The 27,195-nt window shown below is 37.3% G+C and overlaps 1 protein-coding gene across 2 annotated transcripts in view; it reads left to right on the plus strand.

The window, feature by feature from the left end:
• The window catches only part of LOC144958018 (uncharacterized), a 50,040-nt gene extending 23,261 nt beyond the window's left edge, over window positions 1–26,779 (plus strand). The window contains exons 4-10 of one of the 2 annotated variants that reach the window (XM_078889608.1): window positions 1,999–2,691; window positions 5,386–5,507; window positions 7,602–7,647; window positions 9,210–9,417; window positions 11,631–11,919; window positions 19,283–19,359; window positions 21,471–26,779. In XM_078889608.1, the coding sequence (XP_078745734.1) occupies window positions 1,999–2,691; window positions 5,386–5,409 (717 nt within the window). In that variant the 3' untranslated portion in view covers window positions 5,410–5,507; window positions 7,602–7,647; window positions 9,210–9,417; ... (1 more) ...; window positions 19,283–19,359; window positions 21,471–26,779. Of the gene's footprint in view, window positions 1–1,998; window positions 2,840–5,385; window positions 5,508–7,601; window positions 7,648–9,209; window positions 9,418–11,630; window positions 11,920–19,282; window positions 19,360–21,470 lie in introns of those variants that run through there. The other variant, XM_078889607.1, reaches the window with a different exon arrangement.
• The last annotated feature ends 416 nt before the right edge of the window (window positions 26,780–27,195 follow it).

Below are 27,195 nucleotides of genomic sequence, written 5' to 3' on the forward strand. Positions count from 1 at the left end.
AGCCGCCAAATTCCATCCCGTCTATACAATTACCTCGTTTACTGCCAATTTGATAACGCATTGAATTCGCCATGAATTAAATCTATCATTATTTCATACAGCTAGTCTACTCAAGACTGTACAACTTATAACAACATTTTCTGAAGTTGAAGGACAGGTATCGACATCGTTCAAAAATTTTGGCTAAATTCAAGCTATTATTGATGGCACTCACTGAATTATCAAGATTATTAAAACTGCTTCTTAAGAGATACAGAAATTTGGTGTTTTTTTGCGCTGCTTATACTATTATGACTAATATAATATTTTGACAAATTGAATACTAGTCATTTAAAACAAATAGTTACTGAGTGCTTACCCACTATTATAGATTGAAAAAAAAATGTAAAAAAGGCAAGACACACGTAGACACACAATAGACACACACACACACACACAAATCAAACAAAAGCAGGGAAAATACCAACAAATGAAAACAAATAAAAAAGAACAACAATAACCCCCCCCCCCCCCCCCCCCCAGCAAAAAGAAAACAACAAAAAAAAAAAAAACAAAAAAACAACAAAACAACAACCCCCCCCCAAAAAAAAAAACAAAAAAACCAAAACAAAGAAAACTTGCCGAATCTTCCTCTGTGCCTAGCCAACCCAAACTCTCGAGCAGGTATTTGAATGGGATACTTACCAATAGGAGAACACGACAATTGTTCCTTATAAGAAATCAATCACCATTCTGGAATAAAAATCATATCCCAGAAGAAAAAAACAAACAAAAAAAACCCCACGAAATTAACACACACACACACACACACACACACACACACACACACACACACCTCAAACAAACATAACTGATTATTTGACTCACAAACAGAGGAGGTGGGGTTTGTGAAACATTTAAGACGATACGGATATATCATGCAATTACGTGGATTCGAATCCAGCTCAGTAAAAGCAAAAACGGAATATTGCCCAGCTTTAGTGTGAAGGACGAATAGTGCAAGCAACACTATTTGTCCGTACGTACGGCAACCACGGTTGATGCTATTCGACCTTAAGGACGAATAGGGCTACCCTATTATTGTTATTACTCTTAGACTTGGATCTATGTCTCATCACTTTTTTAAATTGTCCACTTGTCAGATTGATCCGGTATTTTGACTTTTCTGTCATTTGCCTTTTTTTTTTTTTCACCAGCACAGAAATGACCTTAACTCTCTCAAGTTCATACATGGAAAATCAAACACATTTGTTTGATTTTCAATGAGGATGAACTGAAGAGAGTTAAAATGTTGCAACAGCTATCTCACATCTGAAAGTTAAAATGTTGCAACAGCTATCTCACCTCTGAAAGTTAAAATGTTGCAACAGCTATCTCACCTCTGAAAGTTAAAATGTTGCACCAGCTATCTCACCTCTGAAAGTTAAAATGTTACAACAGCTATCTCACCTCTGAAAGTTAAAATGTTACAACAGCTATCTCACCTCTGAAAGTTAAAATGTTACAACAGCTATCTCACCTCTGAAAGTTAAAATGTTACAACAGCTATCTCACCTCTGAAAGTTAAAATGTTACAACAGCTATCTCACCTCTGAAAGTTAAAATGTTACAACAGCTATCTCACCTCTGAAAGTTAAAATGTTGCAACAGCTATCTCACCTCTGAAAGTTAAAATGTTACAACAGCTATCTCACCTCTGAAAGTTAAAATGTTACAACAGCTATCTCACCTCTGAAAGTTAAAATGTTACAACAGCTATCTCACCTCTGAAAGTTAAAATGTTACAACAGCTATCTCACCTCTGAAAGTTAAAATGTTACAACAGCTATCTCACCTCTGAAAGTTAAAATGTTACAACAGCTATCTCACCTCTGAAAGTTAAAATGTTACAACAGCTATCTCACCTCTGAAAGTTAAAATGTTGCAACAGCTATCTCACCTCTGAAACAAAAACAAACATTTTATTTCCTTTTATTTCTTTCATTTAAAAAAAATCAGATCTCAAATCACACGGGCTCTTTGAAGATTATGGCGAGTCGAAAGTTTTTGGATTCACCAGATATCAAAGTGGAACCAGATGATTTAGATACGGCCTCATCCTCATCAGCAGACTCGACACAAGACAACTCTGTCAAATCAGAGCAAGACTGGAAAACAGTTCCTTTGTCGTTTCCTCCACAAGCAAATGTCACTTATAAAGATTACAATGTTGAAATAAATGGTAAAAAACCAAGAGGTGTCTGGGATGTTATTGAGACAGAATGGTTTGGCGAGGGAGTCCATAGACACCGGTCTAATACCACCAATATGACTGCTGGAACTACTCCTATAGATAACCATATCCCTTCTGTGGGGCGTCTTCGACTGCCGGATGAGTTGAATGATTTAAATGACAATACTTCTCATGAGAACATCACAGAGAAAGGTGGTAATGATGATGGAGGACCTATACCTGTTGCAATGTTTGTGAACACAGCTAATTCAGTGAATGAAAACCGTCAGCACATTTTATCCACTGATATTCCAAATCAACATTTGCATACTGGTGATTCCTTGAGCTTATCCCAAATGGCTACAACAAATGGTGATGATAATGCCTATTTTCCAAATGCCATTGCTGATCAAGGTCTTGAACAAGACAGCTTCCAACAAGAAGAGCCAATGATTTCAACACATCCAGTAAAACATGAGGTTTGTTTGATTTGGGATTTTTTTTGTTGTGTTTGTTGTTGTTTTTTTTTTTGTTTGATTTTTATTTACTAATTAATGCATTACATTTTTAGAACATCTACATGCAGCAGGCTTTACAACTAGTAGGAAATTGATTTTATTATTTTGTCCAAGTTACACAAATAGAAGAACTATTACCCTGACATGGCTGTTTTTTGCAAGCTAAATCAACAAAATTTGCAAAAAAATTGCGATTAATTTTCCTAAAAACCCACAATTATTTCATGAAAGAGAGGTATTTGTTTGTATTTAAGGGTTTCACTGCGCTTGCAACAAATGTAAGATCATATCAGCGCCAGTAAATAGGAAGAATATGGGATCTAGTATACCACTTGTTGAAGTAGGCTTTGAGTCTGGAGACGTTCTCGCTGAGTAAGCTCTCAAGATATGGGTCCACACTTTACCTTGAGTATCGAGTGCCCAGTCAGTCGTCTGCGTATCCCAGCCCCAGGGAGGAAGTGTTGAGCATGTCGCTAATGTAGACATTAGATAACATTAACGCTAGAACCGAACCCTGGTGGACCCCATTCTTCAATTTCCTAACTTTACTTGTAGCGTCTCCCAGTGCGTTGTAGAATTTTCTTTCCCCTAAGATTGAAGAGAACAACTTCAAGGTCTTTTTGCACCTTATGATCTTTTCAAGTTTGAGCATTATTCCTTCGTACCAGACCGTATCGTACACCTCCGATAGGTCTATGAATACTGCACCCGGTCCCAATATGCTCTGTATGGGCAGTGACCTGTTCCGTGGTGCACCTCCCTTCCCTGAAGCCCGCCTGCTCGGGTGGCAGGGCGGCGTCTAGGATCGCCCCATCGTTTTAATAGAACTCCCTCCAACACTTTGTACAAGCAGCTCAGTAGTGATATCGGTCTGTAACTGTCGGCTTTCTTCGCTGGTTTCCCTGGCTTCAGGATGTCTTTGTGTACTTCCACACTTGTGGGAGCTTTCCTTACAAGGACATCAGACATTGCCTCTGGGGCCCATATTGGGATAAACGCCGTCTATCCCTGCTGCTGTGCCATTTTATACATCACTAATGGCTGCACCCACCTCTCGGGGACTGAACGGGAATGTCCAGTCCATCTCCTCCTCAGGTAGCGAGTCCAAAATAGTATGGTACGCCTTGCGGACGCCGCGCTCAAAATCCTGATCAGGGACCCATTTGCTGTTGTCTTTATATTCTTGGCAATTGTATCTGCCTCACACTCTGGTGCAGCCTTCGCGTAATTCCAGTCCGGATCTAATTTCTTTATCGCCAAGCGTGGCTGCTGGGGTGTGCAAAGTCGAGACTTTCCACTGTCTCCTGCCACCATTGCTTCTTCCTTCTGCCAGAGACTGAAGTAGTCTATCAACTACATCCTCGGAATGGGTCTGTTGGCAATTCTTGTGCAGCTTTTCCAATCTTCCATCCAGCAAAGGTGTAAAATTTCCGTTTGTCCGTGGAATGGAGCAGTGAGCGCTCTTAACAGCAGTCTGGTAAATCTGGTTATAATTTATATTCTCGACTTTGGAGGGATGGCAGGGAAAACCTGCTCGATGAAGGGACTGAATTCCTCCAGTTAGCTTCCTGAAGTTCCATCTGCAGAGTGGAGAGATAGCACCCTTGGTGTTGTCACCCTGCTGTAACAAAACCGGCCTTTGCTGGCTATGCAGGAAGTCACAGAGGACTGTCCTCTTCACCTGCAGCAGTTCACCGTTCGCTCCCTTGGCTAACCATCGGTACAGTTATTAACCTCGTTGCTGTCCGTTGCGCTCTCAATGACCTTACCCTCGATGGCTCTTTAGCGTAAACGCTAACCCTCCTTTGAGCCTCAATGTGTCCTCTCGCTGGACCACCGTATAGCCTGGGATCTGGAATCGAGAAGATTGAGCATCTAGATAAAGATAGATCTCCTGTAATAGGATGTCAACGCTATGGACGGCCAGTAGCTTTGACAAAAGTTATTTTTTTGCCATACTCTGGCTTTCGATATTGAGGGATACTATATTTGTTGGGGTATTGCATTTTCCAGCTGAAGATGTATTGGGACATTGCTTATTTCTCGACGTGTCGACCACCCAGGTGGACGAACGGTAGGATTTGGCTAAGCGGCCGACCGCTTCACCATTGGAAAATCTGTTTCCTGGACATGATCATTGAACATAGAAGTATGGAGTCCGGGATGGCCGAGGCCATTCGGGCACCGGGTTGGATCTCCATTAGTCTCTAATTTGGGCGTGCCAGTCAAGTGGCTCGCTACAGGCTTGACATCCAGGATGGTCTTGTGATGGTCAACCGGAATTACTCCTTGCCCACGATTAGGCCTCAAGCTCCCCACTGCGTCAAGGATGGAGATCCACTGAGGGAGGAGCTAGGGCAAATGATCAAACTTAGTACCTTTCAGGCACGAAGCAAAGACCGTACCCTGAGCACACTGCCCTTAAAAGTCTGGGATAGATTTGTTTCCCACGTGCAGGAATAGAATATACAGATTAAATTGCTCTTGTTAGCTGGGATACATTTGTACGCACAGTGCAGTAATAGGTGTGTTGTGGTATTTGTTTTTGTTATGTGAGGGCTGAGGTATATTTGTACCAAAGTACAGGAATCAGAGATGATAAACAGAGTATGGGAATAAGGTTAAATGATACATTTTGATTTATGTCATTTTCAGGTAATCACAAATCTGACTTTCTGAGTACACCAGACCTTCCCTTTTAAACTCCATCTTGTGGCCTTGGCTTTCTGAACAACAAGCATCGTGTTTGTACAGCCAAGATGTCTTGAATTTATTAGGTAAGACATTTACATTTCATTTCACTCTTTTGGATGTCTGAGATCAGATACAATGAATGTGATGACTGGCTCGATGGCAGCGGGAGAACAAATCCAAAGGACGCTTTCACACCGACAGCTAGTGGTTATGTTGTTTCAAATCAAAGGGGAGCACATTGAGAAAACAAGATGACAGTGGGTGCTGATGTAACATGAAGACTGACAATTTGGGGGGGGGGGGGGGGGGGGGGGGCTCAGTGCCAACTTATTACATTGTAGTGAGCAAGATAATATATATATATATTATATATATTAATATATATATATATATATATTATATATATATATATATATATATATATATATATATATATAATATATATATTATATGTGTGTGTATATATTTCTGATATTCATTCCTTTATTTGCAAAGGCCACTTGAAGAAAATGTCTGAAAAGGATCATCAGGAAACACACAATTTGGGGCATTGGCAGAATAATTGCTATAAGTATATAAGCAAAATGCATAAAAATAAAAAAGACTCGTGGAAATAAATGCAGATAGAGGAAAAATATCCCATGTTTTTGGAAACCGAACCTGTTGCATTAAAAATTCATCTTAAACTTTTGTTAGAGTCAATATTCCCTTCTCAAAATTCAACGTGACATCATGAATGATAGGCACGATGTTTGAACCAGCGACATAAGTTAATATCAATCTCTTAAGAATCTCCTGATATCATACCCGTTTTCACTTTCATGCTGTTTTATGGACCACAAATATTTAATTTATTGCTTGGTTTTGGTCCTCTCTGGCATCCTTAACCTAGAGGGTAACAGTAAAATGTGTTGTTCCTTCTGTGGAGGATGATTTTGTTTCCATTGTAAACCGTCTCTCTGTATGTTATTACGGGTATCGATATATTCATTGGCATTAGAGTGTTTCCCTCGGATATGAGATCATGTTGTGCCCAACAGGTGTGACTTTAAGGTAGCCTCAATTTCATACCACCCCCAAGTCTTTTAGAACCTTTTGACCATGTCGCCTGACTTTTTCCTGGTTTTTGTAAAAAATTTGCTCCCCTTTAGAAAGGGTACTATTATGAAATAAATAAATAACTTTCCACAACACCTTAAAAACCTAACCACCCAATCAATTTTTATTGACTTCCTTTGCTTGAGAGGCTGGGAGGGAAACAGTCGAATGTATAGTTATAGTTTTGGGAGATGATATTTTTTTCCTTGTAAATCATCTCTCTGCTATGTACTGTATTGGTTTTTTTTGGGGTTTTTTTAAAACATATAATTTGTAGACATTTGAGTGCATTCCTCTTATTGGGATCTTGTGCTGGTTTCTGGGTGAAACTTTTAGGTGATCTCAAACTAAGTACACTGATAGTGTGCTTTTGGAATCTACATCTTGTTTCCTATGTCGTACTTTTTCCTCAACTCCTTTTAATTGTTCATCTAGAATGTTTTTACTATCAAATTTTCTTCCTTTTTACTGGCGCTGATATGACCTAAATGTGTTGCAAGAAAACCCTTAATAAACAAAACAAACAAACAAAAGGAATGAATGAGCATCAAAATGTTGTGAAGGCTTTAAATGAAAGTGAGGCATGGATGAAAGTGAGGCATGAATGAAAGTGAGGCATGGATGAAAGTGAGGCATGGATGAAAATGAGGCATGGATGAAAGTGAGGCATGGATGAAAATGAGGCATGGATGAAAGTGAGGCATTGATGAAAGTGAGGCATGGATGAAAGTGAGGCATGAATGAAAGTGAGGCATGGATGAAAGTGAGGCATGGATGAAAGTGAGGCATGGATGAAAGTGAGGCATGAATGAAAGTGAGGCATGGATGAAAGTGAGGCATGAATGAAAGTGAGGCATGAATGAAAGTGAGGCATGGATGAAAGTGAGGCATGAATGAAAGTGAGGCATGGATGAAAGTGAGGCATGAATGAAAGTGAGGCATGGATAACAATGACCCAAGTGACAAGTCATTCAATGGGAATGTTCTTGATGATAAATCTTATTAGTTATATGTGTGTATCTCTAAATCTATTCATCAATAAATGTTAATCATTTTATCTTTGACTGTTTCTATTTCAGTACACATTTCCCCTATTATCAAAGGGCTAATAATGATCATTGGAAGGTAAGTTTTATCACAACTCTAATTACCTAATAACGAATTACACTCCAGCACGGTTTCCTCAAACTCCTCGAGATGTGTAAAAGAAGTTCAAGGAAACTGAGCCCTGCTTATATGACCTGGCCCAGCGGTTTTATCCGTTTTAAAAATGAAAAATATGCATCAAGATAAGGTGAATATGTATACAAAAAGAGTAAAATATGCATCAAGATAAGGTGAATATGTATACAAAAAGAGTAAAATATGCATCAAGATAAGGTGAATATGTATACAAAAAGAGTAAAATATGCATCAAGATAAGGTGAATATGTATACAAAAAGAGTAAAATATGCATCAAGATAAGGTGAATATGTATACAAAAAGAGTAAAATATGCACACACAAAAATGCAAATTACTCCACCTAAAAATTACAAGCATGTCCAAAAAAAATGAAATAATGAAAGATAAAGTTAAAATTCAATTCGTGCATATGTGTATATTTAAAGTAAAAAAAGTGACATGAGTGAGATGCAAGGAAACATAGATACATTATATTACATTATAATTCAGGACACATGGTGTTAAGTAAGAGCTTTAAATTTGATTTTTAAAATGGCATGAATTCACAAAGTTAACAAACTTATCATTCTGGTAGGGCTATCGACTTGCTAATTAGAAATCTGCTTTGGTTTAATTCCACTAATTAGAAATATTCTTTGGTTTAATTCTACTTCATATTCACGTGTAGCTCCGTCTCAGCTCTGCAGTAAAGTGCCAGCAACTTGCTAATTGAAGAACAATAAAAATTGTATTTTGCCTTTGCAGCAGATCCTCCGCCTACTGGGCATGAGCAATGTAAGAATGAAATAGACACCCTCCCCCCTTGTTCCAAACGAGCAGGGAAGAGTTGGTTTTGGTGGGCACATATTTGCAGGTCTGATAACCAATATTTCCCTCTTCCCTCCCCCACCCCCTTCCCACCCTTCCTCTCGAAATTGGTATGAAATCACTACATCAGCTTCCAATTGCCCAACGAATTGAATTCAAAGTAGCTTGCGTCACCTACAAATGCTTACATGGACAAGCTGCTGACTAGATCAAATCTCTCTAAAGTGTCAATATACCATCAAGACATCTTCGATCCTCCTCCATCTCCATTCAACTCGAAACTAGAAGGTCTACATCAAGAACACATTTTTTCCAACAGATCTTTCTCAAATGCAGTTCCAAAAATCTGGAATTCCCTGTCCCTCACAACCAGAAACTCCCTGAACTGTTTAAAATAGTCTTTATTTAACTTAGTTTAATGTTCTTCAAACTAAGCTTTCAGTGCTGTGGTTTTTATTTTATTTTCCCTTTGTGAATTCGTGTTTTATTGTAAAGTGTCTTAGAGCACAGAATACATGGAATTTGCACGCTATACAAATGATTTATTATTATCATCATCATCATCATCATCATCATCATCATCATCATCATCATCATTATTATTATTATTATTATTATTATTATTATTATTATTATTATTATTATTATTATTAATAATAATATTATCATTATTTATCTATCTATGTTTATTCACAGTCAACTGTTCGACACACCCTGTCTGCTAAACGTCTCAGTTATATGTTTCATAAGCTGGGCAGACTAACACCAACAAATTCCATGATTAATACCAACCGGGGTAATTACTGGCAAATAAATGATGTGGAATTGAACAAAATTGTCAAGGGTTTGAAGAATTGGAGAGAAAGATTTAAGGACAACTACTATACGTCCGTGGCTTACCCAGGTCAGTGTCAATGTTAAAATATATCAATATGGAAGACAGAGACATGAAAAAGTCAATATCTGACACTCTCCTCTGCTTTCTTCTTCTCTCTCTTCTCTCTTCTCCTCTCTCCTCTCCCTCTCTTCTGTCTCTTCCTCTTCTCTGTTTGCTCTCTCTCTCTCTTGTCTCTCTCGTCTCTACTCTCTCTCTCATCTCTCTCTCTCTCTTTGCTCTGTCTCTCTCTTCTTACTCTCTCTCTTCTCTCTCTCTCTCTTCTCCTTCTTTCTCTCTCTCTCTCTCTCTCTCTCTTTGTCTACTGTCTAATTTCCATTATGTGTTGTCTTTGTCTCTCTCATGCTCTCTGTTTTGATCTCTCTTACATCTCTCTCTATCTCTCTCTCTCCTCTCTCTCTCTCTCTCTCTCTTGTCTCGTCCTCTCTTTCTCTGTCTTGTCTCTCTCTCTTTCTGTTGTCTTGTCTCTCCTCTGTCTCTTTTTCTCTTTGTCTTGTCTCTCTCTCTCTCTCTCTCTCTCTCTCTCTCTCTCTCTCTCTCTCTCTCTCTCTCTCTCTTTCTCTCAATCTCTCTTTCTCTCTATCAATCTCTCTCTCTCTCTTTTTGCCCACGATATTAAAAAAGAAACCAAAATGGGTTTTTCTCATGAACTGACTGATTGATATACAATCACATGTATTTTGTTCATGGAATTTTTAATGTGAAAAATGAAATTATCCGGGGAATGTGTTGAAGCAGTTGCTGATTGGAATGAAGTCAGTCCTGTAGAGATTGTTGTTGTTGTTGTTGTTGTTGTTGTTGTTATTATTATTATTATTATTGTTTCTATTAGTAATAGTGGCAGTTGACGTAGTAGTAGTAGTAGTAGTAGTAGTAGTAGTAGTAGTAGTAGTAGTAGTAGTAGTAGTAGTAGTAGTAGTAGTAGTAGTAGTAATAGTAGTAGTAGTAGTCGTAGTAGTAGTAGTAGTAGTAGTAGTAGTAGTAGTAGTGTAGTAGTAGTAGTAGTAGTAGTAGTAGTAGTAGTAGTAGTAGTAGTAGTAGTAGTAGAAGTAGTAGTAGTAGTAGAAGTAGTAGTAGTAGTAGTAGTAGTAGTAAGAAGAAAAAGAACAACCATAAAAATAAATAAAACGAACCCCCAGCTGGAATTAGGACAGGATGAATTTCATCCTTTTAGTTTTAAAAATATAAATTGTGAAACCAGGGTCAAATTTATATCCTTAATTTAGGAGAACAAATGTAAATGTAGTTTCTTTTATGTGAAAAAAGAAAGAGAAAACAATTTGGTCCTTATCCTGGACACTGGTCATTGTAAGTTTAAATTCAATGTCCAGCATTTGCCATAGCCTGACATCACATCTGATTGCAGGGCTGTCTACTTGAAAGTTTTAAAAATTGTTGGCTATGTGGTCTAGTGGTATGACACTCGCTTTCAGATCGGAAGGTCCTGGATTCGAGCCTTGCTCAGCGCCTAGTTGAGTCCTTGGAAAAAGCTCTTTACTCACATTCTCTCACAGTATTCAGGTGTAAAATGAGTACCTGGCCGTTAACAGCATTGTCTTTGTCCGAGAAATTGTAATACCGCCTAACTGGCGTCTGTCCCGTCCTACATGTTAAATGTTACTGTTGACCAGGGACCACTTGTAAAGCGCTTTGAGCACATTTAGTGGATGTTGCACTATATAAAAGCTCAATTTATAAAAATTTGAATTTTTTATGAAGAAAAACGAATAGTCCCCATATTCATCTTAAGTTTGAATGAAGCTTCAAATACCTAAATATATAAATCCTGGAGCTGAGTGTTCTTGTCAACAAGTTTCATTGAATTCAAGATGATAAGGTAGCTTTGAAGATGGAGACAAAAATTCGTAGTTCTATGAATGTTTTGCTGGAGTTGGCAACTGTGTGATTGAATTGGTTGTGTGTTACTGTGTGATTGAATTGGTTGTGTGTTACTGTGTGATTGAATTGGTTGTGTGTTACTGTGTGATTGAATTGGTTGTGTGTTACTGTGTGATTGAATTGGTTGTGTGTTACTGTGTGATTGAATTGGTTGTGTGTTACAAATGACGTTTTATCACAGTCTCACATAGATATTTCATTTAACACTAGATTGGACTTTGTCATGAAACAGGAATAGGCAAAGTCTACTATTGTTATTTACAATGCTGATTTATATTTTAAAACTTTTTCTCTCTTTTTCTCTCTTTTTAAAAATTTCACAGATTATATAGATGGTCTCATTGACATGTTTGATTCCTCTTTAGTTTCATTTTTACCCTCCACATCGCCATCAATACTAGCTACTAAATTGCTATCACCTCTTACAACGTTATCATCATCTTCCACTACATCATCTTCAACACAATCATCATCATCATCATTACCTTCCACCTCGTCATCGTCCTCCGGTCCAACGATCAAAAATGCCTTCAAGTCTACTAAGGATGGTTCTAGCATTGTGAGAAAAGACAAACACAAGCACAAGACGAAGACAAAGAAAAGATTGAAAAGGTAGTTGTGTAGAGTGTGAGTGTCATTATTGTAGTTGTGTAGAGTGTGAGTGTGAGTGTCATTATTGTAGTTGTGTAGAGTGTGAGTGTGAGTGTCATTATTGTAGTTGTGTAGAGTGTGAGTGTGAGTGTCATTATTGTAGTTGTGTAGAGTGTGAGTGTGAGTGTCATGATTGTAGTTGTGTAGAGTGTGAGTGTCATTATTGTAGTTGTGTAGAGTGTGAGTGTCATGATTGTAGTTGTGTAGAGTGTGAGTGTCATTATTGTAGTTGTGTAGAGTGTGAGTGTCATTATTGTAGTTGTGTAGAGTGTGAGTGTCATGATTGTAGTTGTGTAGAGTGTGAGTGTGAGTGTCATGATTGTAGTTGTGTAGAGTGTGAGTGTGAGTGTCATTATTGTAGTTGTGTAGAGTGTGAGTGTCATGATTGTAGTTGTGTAGAGTGTGAGTGTGAGTGTCATTATTGTAGTTGTGTAGAGTGTGAGTGTGAGTGTCATTATTGTAGTTGTGTAGAGTGTGAGTGTGAGTGTCATTATTGTAGTTGTGTAGAGTGTGAGTGTGAGTGCTTAGCAGTGGAAAGGAACAAAATAAATTCAAATATTAAAAAATCCATTAAACGCTATATAAATGATGTTGACGATGTAGATCTTTTATACGAGAAATTTTGTATAAATAAATAACTAAAATATTAAATGACCAGTATCATCCACTAAGACCATCAATTATTATGTCAGAAAGAAGTGGTCGCCCTTTCTCTATTTCAACGAAAACAGAGAGACACCGAAAATCTTTTCTGCCGTCCAGTATTAGGCTTTAGAACAACAAGCAATAATCATTTTATATAATTATTTCTCATTTTTACTTTTTAAAAATATAAATATTAATTTATTAATTTATTTGTTTTGCAATCTTTTCAATTTTCAATTTATAGTGACAGTTTTAACTATTTTACAGTGTTGAAATTATTCATATTATAAAGCGCAGCTCTGGTTATAGAGCTGCTCCTTTTTTATATATATACATCCTATTTCCATTGTATTTTTATCTTATGTGTAAATTATAACACGTCTGTACAAAAAATTTCCTTTTTGGGATGCAATAAAGTATTATTATTATTATTATTATTATTATTATTATTATTATGATTGTAGTTGTGTAGAGTGTGAGTGTCATGATTGTAGTTGTGTAGAGTGTGAGTGTGAGTGTCATTATTGTAGTTGTGTAGAGTGTGAGTGTGAGTGTCATTATTGTAGTTGTGTAGAGTGTGAGTGTGAGTGTCATTATTGTAGTTGTGTAGAGTGTGAGTGTCATTATTGTAGTTGTGTAGAGTGTGAGTGTCATGATTGTAGTTGTGTAGAGTGTGAGTGTCATGATTGTAGTTGTGTAGAGTGTGAGTGTCATTATTGTAGTTGTGTAGAGTGTGAGTGTGAGTGTCATTATTGTAGTTGTGTAGAGTGTGAGTGTGAGTGTCATTATTGTAGTTGTGTAGAGTGTGAGTGTCATGATTGTAGTTGTGTAGAGTGTGAGTGTCATGATTGTAGTTGTGTAGAGTGTGAGTGTCATAATTGTAGTTGTGTAGAGTGTGAGTGCATATGTATTGTGTAGATGTAGTTGATGTAGTGTGCAATATTGTAGTTGTGTAGAGTTGATGTCATTATTGTGTTTGTAGTGTAGTGTCATGATTTGTAGTTGTGTAGAGTGTGAGTGTCATGATTGTAGAGGTAGATGAGTATGTATGTGAAAGTTAGTATGTTGTGTAGAGTGTGTGTGTCATATTGAGTGTGTAGATGTGAAGTGTTATGAGTGGAGTGTGAGTGCATGATTGTGAGGTGTGAGTGTATGTCATATTGTATTGTGTAGAGTGTAGTTATGATTGTTAGTTGTGATGTAGATTGTATTGTATTATTGTATGTTGTGTAGAGTGTGGAGTGTCATGTTGTATTGTGTATGAGTGTGAGTGTCATGATTGTAGTTGTGTAGAGTGTGAGTGTCAGATTGTATGTGGAGTTGATGAGGAGATGATATTTGTGTGTAGAGTGTGAGTGTCTGTGTAATTTGATGAGTGTGATGTCATGATTGTAGTGTGTAAGTGTGAGTGAAGATTGTGAGATTGTTAGAGGATGCATATGATTGTAGTGTGCATGTTATGTGAGTGTCAATTATTGTTATATATGTTATGTAATTGATATGTGTAAGTGTGATGTGTCATATGATTGTGTAGAGTGTAGTGTCATGATTGATGTAGAGTGTGAGTGTATTATTGATTTGTAGTGTGTGAGTGTCATATTGTTGTGAGTGTGTGAGTGTCATGATTGTAGTTGTGTAGAGTGTGAGTGTCATGATTGTAGTTGTGTAGAGTGTGGAGTGTCAATGATTATTGTGTCAGATTGTGTAGAGTGTGAGTAGTTAGTGTATGTGTGTAAGTGTGAGTGTGAGTGTATGATTGTGTAGGTGTAGTGTCAGATTGTGTTAGGTGTGAGTGTCATGATTTGTAGTGGTATGTAGTGCATATGTGTAGATGGAGTCATGATTGTGTAGAGTTGTGTGATGTGATGAAGTGTAGTGATTAGTAGTGTCATATGATTGTGTAAGTGTGATGTCTTTGATTGTAGTTGTGTGAGTGTGATAGTGTATGTTGTGTGTGTGAGTGTGAGTGTCATGATTGTAGTTGTGTAGAGTGTGAGTGTCATTATTGTTGTTGTGTAGAGTGTGAGTGTCATTATTGTAGTTGTGTAGAGTGTGAGTGTCATGATTGTAGTTGTGTAGAGTGTGAGTGTCATGATTGTAGTTGTGTAGAGTGTGAGTGTCATGATTGAGAGAGAGAGAGAGAGAATGGGTAGGAGTGAGGTGTCTGTTCAATGTTATAGTTATCATATAACGTTATGACAAGTGTAACTAAATGACAAATTGCCATATTTGTGGACAATAAAGATCTATTATTATTATTATTATTATTATTATTATTATTATTATTATTATTATTATTGTAGTTGTGTAGAGTGTGAGTGTGAGTGTCATGATTGTAGTTGTGTAGAGTGTGAGTGTCATGATTGTAGTTGTGTAGAGTGTGAGTGTCATGATTGTAGTTGTGTAGAGTGTGAGTGTCATGATTGTGTAGAGTGTGAGTGTCATGATTGTGTAGAGTGTGAGTGTGAGTGTCATGATTGTGTAGAGTGTGAGTGTGAGTGTCATGATTGTGTAGAGTGTGAGTGTCATGATTGTGTAGAGTGTGAGTGTCATGATTGTGTAGAGTGTGAGTGTCATGATTGTGTAGAGTGTGAGTGTCATGATTGTGTAGAGTGTGAGTGTCATGATTGTGTAGAGTGTGAGTGTGAGTGTCATGATTGTGTAGAGTGTGAGTGTCATGATTGTGTAGAGTGTGAGTGTCATGATTGTGTAGAGTGTGAGTGTGAGTGTCATGATTGTGTAGAGTGTGAGTGTCATGATTGTGTAGAGTGTGAGTGTGAGTGTCATGATTGTGTAGAGTGTGAGTGTCATGATTGTAGTTGTGTAGAGTGTGAGTGTCATGATTGTAGTTGTGTAGATTGTGAGTGTGAGTGTCATGATTGTGTAGAGTGTGAGTGTGAGTGTCATGATTGTGTAGAGTGTGAGTGTCATGATTGTGTAGAGTGTGAGTGTCATGATTGTGTAGAGTGTGAGTGTGAGTGTCATGCTTGTGTAGAGTGTGAGTGTCATGATTGTGTAGAGTGTGAGTGTGAGTGTCATGATTGTGTAGAGTGTGAGTGTCATGATTGTGTAGAGTGTGAGTGTGAGTGTCATGATTGTGTAGAGTGTGAGTGTCATGATTGTGTAGAGTGTGAGTGTCATGATTGTGTAGAGTGTGAGTGTGAGTGTCATGATTGTGTAGAGTGTGAGTGTCATGATTGTGTAGAGTGTGAGTGTGAGTGTCATGATTGTGTAGAGTGTGAGTGTCATGATTGTGTAGAGTGTGAGTGTGAGTGTCATGATTGTGTAGAGTGTGAGTGTCATGATTGTGTAGAGTGTGAGTGTGAATGTCATGATTGTGTAGAGTGTGAGTGTGAGTGTCATGATTGTGTAGAGTGTGAGTGTCATGATTGTGTAGAGTGTGAGTGTCATGATTGTTTTGGTGAGAAGATAGTCCAGATAAGATGAATTCCAGAAATATTTATGATTTATTGTCAGGATTTGAATAAGAAAATCGGTCAAAAGAATACACTTAATTGTGGCTATGTGGTCTTGTGGTATGACACCTGTTTTTGGATTGGAAGGTCCTAGGTTCGAGCCTCACTTAGCCCATAGTTGAGTCCTTGGGAAAGGCTCTGTACTCAAAGTCTCGTATTGTACTCTGGTGTAGAATGAGTACCTGGTCTGAAGAAATTGTAATATTGCCTTACAGGTGTCATTTCTCGTTCTACATGCTACGTGTTGCTGTCAGCCAGGCTTTGAGTATGTTTAGTGGATATTGCGCTATTTTTAAACAAGTTGAAGCTCAAATTGTATCGTATAATAGGATATAATGACTTAGAATAGATTGGATAGATGGGAAGGATGGACGGCAGTCAGACACAAAGAATGTTTACTGAATGAGATTGTCAGGTATAAAATAAAGACTATACTGAATTGGATTGTTAGACATTAAGAATATTAATATAATTGAGTTGTTTTCTATGTTTTTTATTAATTTTTTTTAAAAAAGTAATTTTGACAGATAAGATAGTCATATATAAAGCGTGAATGGAATCAGAGAGTCAGTCATAAGAATGTATATAGAATCAGAGTCAGTCATAAGAATGTATATAGAATCAGGAAAGAGAATGTCCGTGTCATGAATCGGATACTCTGTGGAAAAATACAGTTTTACTTCTTTTTTTTTTTTGCTTTCAGAGGTAGTTCTGTAAATTCAAAATTCAGATCATACTGCAATAGATAGAAGCAGATAATGTTAATTTTATTATTCAAAGTAGTTGCTTTCACACCCTAGCATCAGCCCTATTTAGTCAGGGCTTAATTCCGTTAATGTCGCGTTCAAACTGTGTAGTCAGGGCTTAATTCCGTTAATGTCGCATTCAAACTGTGTAGTCAGGGCTTAATTCCGTTAATGTCGCGTTCAAACTGTGTAGTCAGGGCTTAATTCCGTTAATGTCGCGTTCAAACTGTGTAGTCAGGGCTTAATTCCGTTAATGTCGCGTTCAAACTGTGTAGTCAGGGCTTAATTCCGTTAATGTCGCGTTCAAACTGTGTAGTCAGGGCTTAATTCCGTTAATGTCGCGTTCAAACTGTGTAGTCAGGGCTTAATTCCGTTAATGTCGCGTTCAAACTGTGTAGTCAGGGCTTAATTCCGTTAATGTCGCGTTCAAACTGTGTAGTCAGGGCTTAATTCCGTTAATGTCGCGTTCAAACTGTGTAGTCAGGGCTTAATTCCGTTAATGTCGCGTTCAAACTGTGTAGTCAGGGCTTAATTCCGTTAATGTCGCGTTCAAACTGTGTAGTCAGGGCTTAATTCCGTTAATGTCGCATTCAAACTGTGTAGTCAGGGCTTAATTCCGTTAATGTCGCGTTCAAACTGTGTAGTCAGGGCTTAATTCCGTTAATGTCGCATTCAAACTGTGTAGTCAGGGCTTAATTCCGTTAATGTCGCGTTCAAACTGTGTAGTCAGGGCTTAATTCCGTTAATGTCGCGTTCAAACTGTGTAGTCAGGGCTTAATTCCGTTAATGTCGCATTCAAACTGTGTAGTCAGGGCTTAATTCCGTTAATGTCGCGTTCAAACTGTGTAGTCAGGGCTTAATTCCGTTAATGTCGCGTTCAAACTGTGTAGTCAGGGCTTAATTCCGTTAATGTCGCGTTCAAACTGTGTAGACTGGGATAAGATGCTGCTCTGTCACAAAGTATTGGAGCTCTGGAATTGTCATGATAATAATAAATGTACATTTATATAGCGCTTATGCTGAAGCTTTGAAGCGCTGCACATTGACCATCAGTAAAAAAACATTACACACTGCAGATTCGGGCATACGAACATAAGCTCACACGCATCCAATAACTCTCTCTCTCTCTCTCTCTCTCTCTCTCTCTCTCTCTCTCTCTCTCTCTCTCTCTCTCTCTCTCTCTCTCACACATCTCATATACACACTGTATATACATATATTGCTCACACACACACACACACACACGCGCAATATATATATATATATATATATATATATATTGAATCGTGTTTGATACAAATATGGTACGAAAAGTGCTCGACATGTAGTAATGGAGCGAATTATTATTTAAAATATTTACCACAATGTTTGGGGCAGTCTACATCGATGTTTCAGGCTTAATTTGCCATCTTCAGGACTCCTGAAGATGGCAAATTAAGCCTGAAACATCGATGTAGACTGCCCCAAACATTGTGGTAAATATTTTAAATAATAATATATATATATATATATATATATATATATATATATATATATATATATATATATATATATATTATATATATATATATATATATATATATATATATATATATATATATATAAATACAGAAACATATATCGTACACACGATAATGTATACATATATATATATACTATGTCACAAAGTATCACAGCTTTGTGGTTTGTGAAACAGCTTCTGACCTGTAGCTCACAGGTTGAAGTCCAGCTATGGCCGACACAAAGTTGTTTCCTTGGAAAAACAGCATTACTCAATCGATTTTATTTAAAAAGGAAGACAGTGCCATCCAAGCATCATGTATCGTCCTACATGTCTGAGACCTTTTGTTAAGTGCTGTGAGCACATTTAGTGGATCTTGTGCTATATAAAAGCTCAATTCATTTTTTGGTACTCATTTCGTGTCTTGCCATATCTAACGTTTTACCAGCTGCCTTATTCATGCCATTGTTACAGAATGATTTTTAAAGAGAAACTACACAAATTTCCACAAATTTTCCTACACTGCTTAGCATAGGACGCATAGGGATCAGCATGTCAAGGGAAGTGACTATGAATAGAATGAAGGGTGAACATTTTGAATTTTAGGTTGATACATTTTGTTTTGAAAATTATTATTTTTTTTGGTGAAATTCAAAATTTTCTAAAAAAAAAATAATGAGGTTTTTAAAAATGTTGCTAGAGGCATGTCTGCTGGCTTATCATTGCTGGAAGGGCACTGGAAGGTGTCAAGAAAAATTATCCATATAAAAGTGATGACTGGAACTATAATATTTCTTTTACAAATAAAACTGTAAAACGTATAATCCGAGACAAATGTATAAATGAGCAGATTGCTATGATGACACATTGTCGTCTTGAGAACAAATTCTATAAACCATTAGATACTGTTGTTGATTTTTAAAAATTGTCTCTATTTATTATATATTATTTTTCAGAGCTGGCAAGAAGGTTAAAAGAGTAGGTTAAAGTTGTTGAAAATGGAAGTTATTAGAAGAACACATCTACTTAAAAGGTGATTATTTCTTGTTATTTTAAAGTGTTTTATAACATTTTCGTTCAGTTTTAACATGATATAAATTAAATTTTGTCTATTAAAGTTATTGTTATTAAGATGTAATTATTGTTTCATGTTTTCGGTAACCTTAAGGGGTTTGACTTCTTGTGTCGATTGTATGAGAAAGCAGTAGTGCTGTCATGCTCCTCTATGAATAATGCTATAGCAATGACGATTTGACTCAAATCATTGGGCCTCAATTTTGCTCACGAAGAGTCCAGATTCGTGACTAAATATGGGACGTGGCCGTTTCATATATGCTATTTAAAAAATTAATTATGACGCTTTTTATCAATAAACATGTCTGAAATTTGGCACACAATTTGTAAAGAGGTCATTTTAGATTATGTCAAGCAGCAAAACTCGTACAATTACTAGAAAACTGTTTGTCCTTTTGAGTGCAATGTTTCTAAAACTATCAAGAGCAGAGATTTTGCTGTGAATAAGGTTATATATGCACATTTCCTCGTTTTATGTTTCAAATTTCATCGGAATATGATAAGTACTTTTCACGTATCATCACCAGACATCATCCCAATTTGCGATTCAAAAAGATTTTTTCTCAGTGGAGAGAGGGGTTTGATTTAAATGTAGTATTTCCCCACAAAAATAGAAAAAAAAATCATTTTCATAGGCATTGCTAAATGCTATAATAAATACTTGGTGCCACAATTAACGCAATGCTGTTTGATCAGTAATAGCTTTCAACCATATTTATGAACTTAATTGTTTTGCATATCACAAAAAAAAGAGAAGTTCAATGATATAAAAATTGTTACAATCAAATCAGTACAAAGCAATCATATCTTTGAAAATAAAACTTATCCTCAAAACGAAGACTACAAAATCGTACATACGCAAAAAAAATCCACAAGATCCGAAGTTGTTAGAAACGGATTCTGTCGTATGGTATTAATCATATGCTCATCTTGTGTGTGGAGTTGTTTTACGTTTAGGACCTTTTTCAGGATCAATAGTGTCCCTTTCGTTCATCTTAATCAAAAGGCGCGTTATTGTTGACTTTGAACAGCCAAAACGATTTGCAACCTGAGTTGCCAACAAACATGCTCTGCCTGCACATGCCAATTGCTTTCTTTCTTTCGGTGCCGGTTAAATGACCCGTGATTATAGAAATACCATGACAAATTGAATGGGGTCTAATTTTATTTTGTTTACATTTCTACAAAACCGCAATGATGTAAGTGCATAGGTCATCTTAACCTTTTTTTTCTTTCTTCGCAATTCACTACAAATTATTATTTTTTTCTCTCAAAATTTGTGTACTCCATTTGTTGGATTTTGTAGTGTAAGATTTTGACTTGTGTTCTTTAAAAAGAAATCGGTCAATAAATAAGTATCAAATTTTACAGAATTAGACAAGTCTATCAAAATGTCCAATTATCATGTAATTATTTTTTATTGCGAATGAATAGAAACAGTTCAAAGAGTTTTGCGTTTATCGAGTTTATTTCTCCTCCAGATTTAGATTCTTGCACAAGTATATTTTAGATGCTGGACAATTTTGAAATAAAAATATTCACAGTTTACTCATTAATGGCTCTATTTTATAAAATTGTTAGTGGATTTTCATGGTTTTATTGTGCTCAATGTGCTGCGTGATGGGTACTTTATTTATTTATTCCTCACACATCACATGGAAGGAAATTTGCTTTTATATTCAGCATATGTGATGTGATAAGTTTTTGTTTGTTTGTTTGTTTGACCAGCCCCCATAAAATAAATTCAGGAGGTGGGTCAAGCTGGACAATAAATATTTCTGACTCTGAAGCCACTCTCATTTTTTATCTTTCTTTTGCTTCTACTTTCTCTTTACCCCTTTGATGGGATATATAATGGGGATGAATAAAGGGATTTTTTTGTTTTTATAATTTGATAATATAATAAATACCTTTTACTCATTTATTGTTCCGCAGAATTGTTGCTGCTTAATAGTCTACTTTCTCTTTGCTCCTTTGATGGGATTTATAATGGGGATAAATAAAGGGATTAAAAAATTTTTATAATTAAATAATATAATGAATGCTGTCTTCTCATTTATTGTTCCACAGAATTGTTGCTGATTCGTAGACAAGTCATTCCAGTCAGGCCAGACTTGGAGATTTGATTCAGTGTTGATTCGTAGACAAGTCATTCCAGTCAGGCCAGACTCGAAGATCTGATTCAGTGTTGATTCGTAGACAAGTCATTCCAGTCAGGCCAGACTTGGAGATCTGATTCAGTGCTGTGCTAGTCGAGGTCCAAAATAGCATTACAAAATTGTTTGAAATAGTTACAAAATAGTAGTGATGAGCTACTCCCGATTCCAGTTAGGGACCCCAACAGTTGAGTTGGTAGGGTACTCGTTTCGTCTGAGTCCTCCTAGTCCACTGAGCAGTGACCGGGTAGTTGGGGCTATATTCGATTTAGTAGAAAGTACTTTGCCATGGACTAATGTGAAGGATGGCATGTCGTCACTATTGTTTCGTGTGATAGAAACAGGGATAATCTTTAGCTCCATGGGACGAATTGCTCAAGAGGAATATTACTCTGGATTCCAGTTGGAATAGATCAAGTTGAAGAAGATCAGGTCGTTGTAGTGGTAGTCAGTCATGTTTATATTTGGGCCATAAAAACGGTTTTCCCAGTCGGTGAAACAAGTCATTCAAAATACTGAGAGAAGACATTATTGGTGGAAATATCTCAGGTTGAAATAAAAACATAAACTTTCCTATCTGTTACCTCTCGTCTCATGTCGAACTAAAAACATAAACTTTCCTATCTGTTACCTCCCTTACCTCCCGTCTCAAAATGGCATCATGTCGGGGTGGATCAGATGCAAAAAGTTGCCCAGAAATGTAAGAATTTAGTTCTTGTTAAACTTTACCAAAGTTTCATGTGTTCATATTTTGCTTTAGAATCAATTTTTGCATCAAAATCACCACAACGTAATATTGTTTTGAGATGGTGGATCACAAATTGATTCCCCAAATGGATGGTGGAACAACTAGCATCTTTGGGAAAAGGAATTTCAAATTGAGCTCAGAATGCATTATAATGTGGATCACATTTTCAAAGTTATTCATGGGGAAGTCTGCTATAGTCAGGCAAAACACCTCTTTTGATTCATGACATTTGCTGACAGGTTATATATAAGGTTATGTGAACTCAAAGTATATTATATGGCAGAGATGTACTTAGTCCCCCCTCCATCTCCCTCCCCAACTGATTTCCTCATGTGAAAGTGTGTAGCCGAGTGGCATTGCTATCTTTTCATAGTGCCTGGTAGGCAGACCAGGTGAGAGCCCCCACTTTGATGTTACCTTTGATTCTTTGTCCAGTGTCTTCCAACCTCCAATGTTTTGGAAGATAGATATCCCAGCCCCCACTTTGATGTTACCTTTGATTCTTTGTCCAGTGTCTTCCAACCTCCAATGTTTTGGAAGATAGATATCCCAGTGCCATGAAACAATCGCTATAAAGTTGTTGAGGTGGGGATGTAGTCAATATGTTCAATAGTGAGCTTTTGTGGCATTGGATATGTCCTCTGAAAGATGGATGATTTTTTTGTAGGAAGTATATATATATATATTGAATCGTTTTGGATACAAATATGGTACAAATAGAGCTCGACATATAACAATGGAGCAAATTATTATAGGGAATGAGATTAGCAGAAGTGTAGCGTCCCTTGATTGGACGACACCTTACAGAGAGAACGTCAATTTGGTTTTGCGCATGCGTCTCTCTCGTCCTCGCTTTCGGTGAAGTGTCTCGCCGCTTTCACCGGAAGCGAGGACGAGAGACGCATGTGCACAACCAACATGACGTTCTCTCTCTAATAACTTTTCCGCCGGTGACGTCCAATCAAGGGACGCTACACTTCTGCTAATCTCATTCCCTATTGTAATATTTACCACGATGTTGGAGTCAGTCTACATTGATGTTTCAGGCCTTACAGCCATCGTCAGGACTGTGTGTTACTTGAGTTTGGTTTGTTGTGTGTTGTTGCTTGTTGAAGTGGTTCCGTAGGTTTGTAGTTGATTAGTAGATGTTTTTGTCTATGTGGACAGCTGTTGTACATCTAATTTTTTGTGTTGAGTGTGGCTTCATGAGGGTGTTTGATTATAGTATATTTTTCTTCTAGGCATAAGCTACATTGTTTTGATGATAGTGTATATCCTGTTGCTTTAGATATAATTTTCCATGAAATGCTGTGGTCTAGTTTGTTGTCTTTTACTTGGTCCAACCCACCTTTCGACAAAAACGTCAGCACAAACATTGGACAACAGTTCCTGAAGTTAATTGATACACACTTTCCAAAAAACCACAAGCTACATAAAATTATTAACAGGAATACCATAAAAATAAGCTACTCTTGTATGCGCAACATATAACAAATAATTTCAAGCCACAACAACAAAAATATTTAAAAACCACAGACAAGAGCAAAACCCACCCACCTGAAAATGCAACTGCAGAAATAAGGAGCATTGCCCATTAACAAACAATATTTAGAATCAAGTTTAATTTACCAAGCCACAGTCACCGAAACTAAAACAAACAAGCAAGAAAAATATGTAGGACTAACGGAAAATAATCTCAAAACAAGATACAACCTCCACACCTCAACATTTAGAAACACTAACAAAAAAACATCCACAAAACTCAGCGAACATATTTGGAAATTAAAAGACAACAAACTAGACCACAGCATTTCATGGAAAATTATATATAAAGCAACAGGATACACACTATCATCAAAACAATGTAGCTTATGCCTGGAAGAGAAATATACTATAATTAAACACCCTCATGAAGCCAAACTCAACACGAAAAATGAGATGTACAATAGCTGTCCACATAAACAAAAACACCTACTAATCAACTACAAACCTACGGAACCACTTCAACAAGCAACAACACACAACAAACAAAACTCTTGTCACAGTCCTGACGATGGATGAAAGGCCTGAAACATCGATGTAGACTTGACTCCAACATCGTTGTAAATATTACAATAATATAATATATATATTTATGAGTGTTGATGGGTACTTGTAGGTACGAGAGTGCTCGATAACGTAGGTTAGAGCTAATGTAAAATAAAAATGGAGTCACTCACATTTATATATAGCCGAAACACGTGTTTCTGTTGTCTTCATCCACGTCTTCAGTCAGCATACATTTTTCTGTAGAATGATTTTATTCAGAAACACGTGTTTCGGCTATATATAAATGTAAGTGACTCCATTTTTATATTACATATATATAAATCATATCTAAATAACCTAAGAATGGCCAAATATGATTTAAAAAACAACACAGATTTAAGGCACACAGCAGAGGATCGTGATTCGTGGAGACAGCTGACCGTCAACGTGTCCAAGAGCACAAGCCACGATGGATGATGGATGGATGGACATGGATCGTGATTCGTGGAGACAGCTGACTGGCAACGTGTTCAAGAGTACAAGCCACGATGGATGATGGATGGACATGGATCGTGATTCGTGGAGACAGCTGACCGTCAACGTGTCCAAGAGCACAAGCCACGATGGATGATGATGGATGGACATGGATGGACATGGATCGTGATTCGTGGAGACAGCTGACCGGCAACGTGTTCAAGAGTACAAGCCACGATGGACATGGATGGATGGACATGGATCGTGATTCGTGGAGACAGCTGACCGGCAACGTGTTCAAGAGTACAAGCCACGATGGATGATGGATGGACATGGATCGTGATTCGTGGAGACAGCTGACCGTCAACGTGTCCAAGAGCACAAGCCACGATGGATGATGGATGGATGGATGGATGGACATGGATCGTGATTCGTGGAGACAGCTGACCGGCAACGTGCTCAAGAGTACAAGCCACCATGGATGATGATATATATACTTTCTACAAAAAAATCATCCATCTTTCAGGGGACAAAAAATATCCAATGCATATATATATATATATACCGATATCATGAAATGTGTCGATAGAGTTTGGGATTGAGTGTGCTTATATAAAATAACTCCTATGAAACCACTCAGTGAGCTTTCATTGGATATTCCATCCTTATTTATAAATAGCATTTCTTATCACCAATTGGCTAATTATTATAGATTCTTGAAAACTGACAACAACCTCTGAGGCAACATTAGGGAATAACTACATTTTGATTGTAAAAAAAAAATGTAACTTTTTGTTGGATGTTTCTGAAACATGTTCAAAAATATTTTTTCTTACCAATTTTGCTGCCAGTGTCAGAATCAATGTCTCTTTGTCAAGTATATCAACCTTTGATGTGCTTAGAACAAGAAGAAAGACCTTGTTCACATGACAAAACAACAGCTTTACCTGATGTTACTTGTAATAAAGTGGGCACCAGATGCTGAATAAGTCGATCAGTGAATCTTGTGGTAACATAAATGTTAATAGGCTATAATTAGTTGACCTACACAGTATGCATCTTTGTAAAAAATGTATGAGCTCTTTGGTTTGGAAAATTATATCACTATTACTGTTTTCTTCCACATACATGATTATCTCGACCAACGCAAAACATTTGTTCTGATCGAAGTTTTCTTTATCACTGATGATGGGCTGGCTGTCTAGTGAAAAGAATGTAACACTACAAATGGTCCAACATGTCTTTTGCTCACAATCATTGAGGCTGAAAAAAGGCTATACACATTCCTCAACTCAACACCCTATGGCAGCAGACAATGTGATCAAGTCGTGTCACCTTATTCATGGTGACCAGAAAATGTTTTTATATTTGAAAAAAAAAAAGATCAAAATTTAGCCCCAAAAGAAAAGAACACCAGACGCTGGTTACCCCCCCCCCCCCCCCCCCCCCCCCTCAGCCACTTGAAAACCCAGAACTTTTATTTGTTTTAAATGCTGCTCGTGATGCGTTTTTTGTTTTGTTTTTGAAGGGGGGGGGGGGGGGTTCAAATTTTACATACTCATTTCATACCTGAGTACGGTGAGAGAATGTGAGTAAAGAGCCTTTTCCAAGGACTCGACTATGCTTTGCTCGGAGCAGGACTTGAGCCCAGGACATTTTATTATCCGAAGGCAAGTGTCAAACCACTATGAATGTCAGGGCCGTGGTGACCACACATTTCATGGAACAATAGCTCTGAGTTAATGGATGAGAGATGACCATTGTGGCTCTAATATAAATAAGACTATTGGTGACCATACTTCACAGGACGGAAACTCACCGGGGTCAAAGTCAAAAGATGTTCACGGAAAGAAAGCAGATACACTATGTATAGTTTTGCAAGCTTGGTCTAATTTTAGATAATTACTGAAATTTTTTAATTATGTATAATGTATGTTTATATCACAAATTGAATAAATAAAGAATATATTAAGCATATGCGTTCGTTTTTACACTTCATTCCCTTATACTTGTTCTCATTTTCTTCCCCAAAATTCCTTGCCCTACAGCAGATAGTGAGCTCGCCATGATGGCCAGGAGGTCTCTTGTTGTATCCTCTATTTCCCTTTATCTGTCGTTCTATCCATGTCGTGGGATGGAATTGCTTGGTTTCGTCCTGGCCCTTGCCTGAGAGGGAAACAGTCAAATGTGTAGTGTTAGTTTTGAGAGATGATTTTGTCCCTTTTAAATCACTCTCTCTGGGTGGGGATCCTGACCTCCCATAGTGGGCAGGGAGGTACATACTGTGTCTTCTATCCCCTTATATCTATTTTCCAACATGCTTTCGTTTTTGTCTTGGAAGGAGATTACTTTGCCCTGTTCGGAGTCCTGGCTGGGAGGGAAACAGTCG

This window comes from Berghia stephanieae, chromosome 12, assembly GCF_034508935.2.
Source record: "Berghia stephanieae isolate SIO BIC M18660-M18661 chromosome 12, UCSD_Bste_1.3, whole genome shotgun sequence".
Classification (NCBI taxonomy): domain Eukaryota; kingdom Metazoa; phylum Mollusca; class Gastropoda; order Nudibranchia; family Aeolidiidae; genus Berghia; species Berghia stephanieae.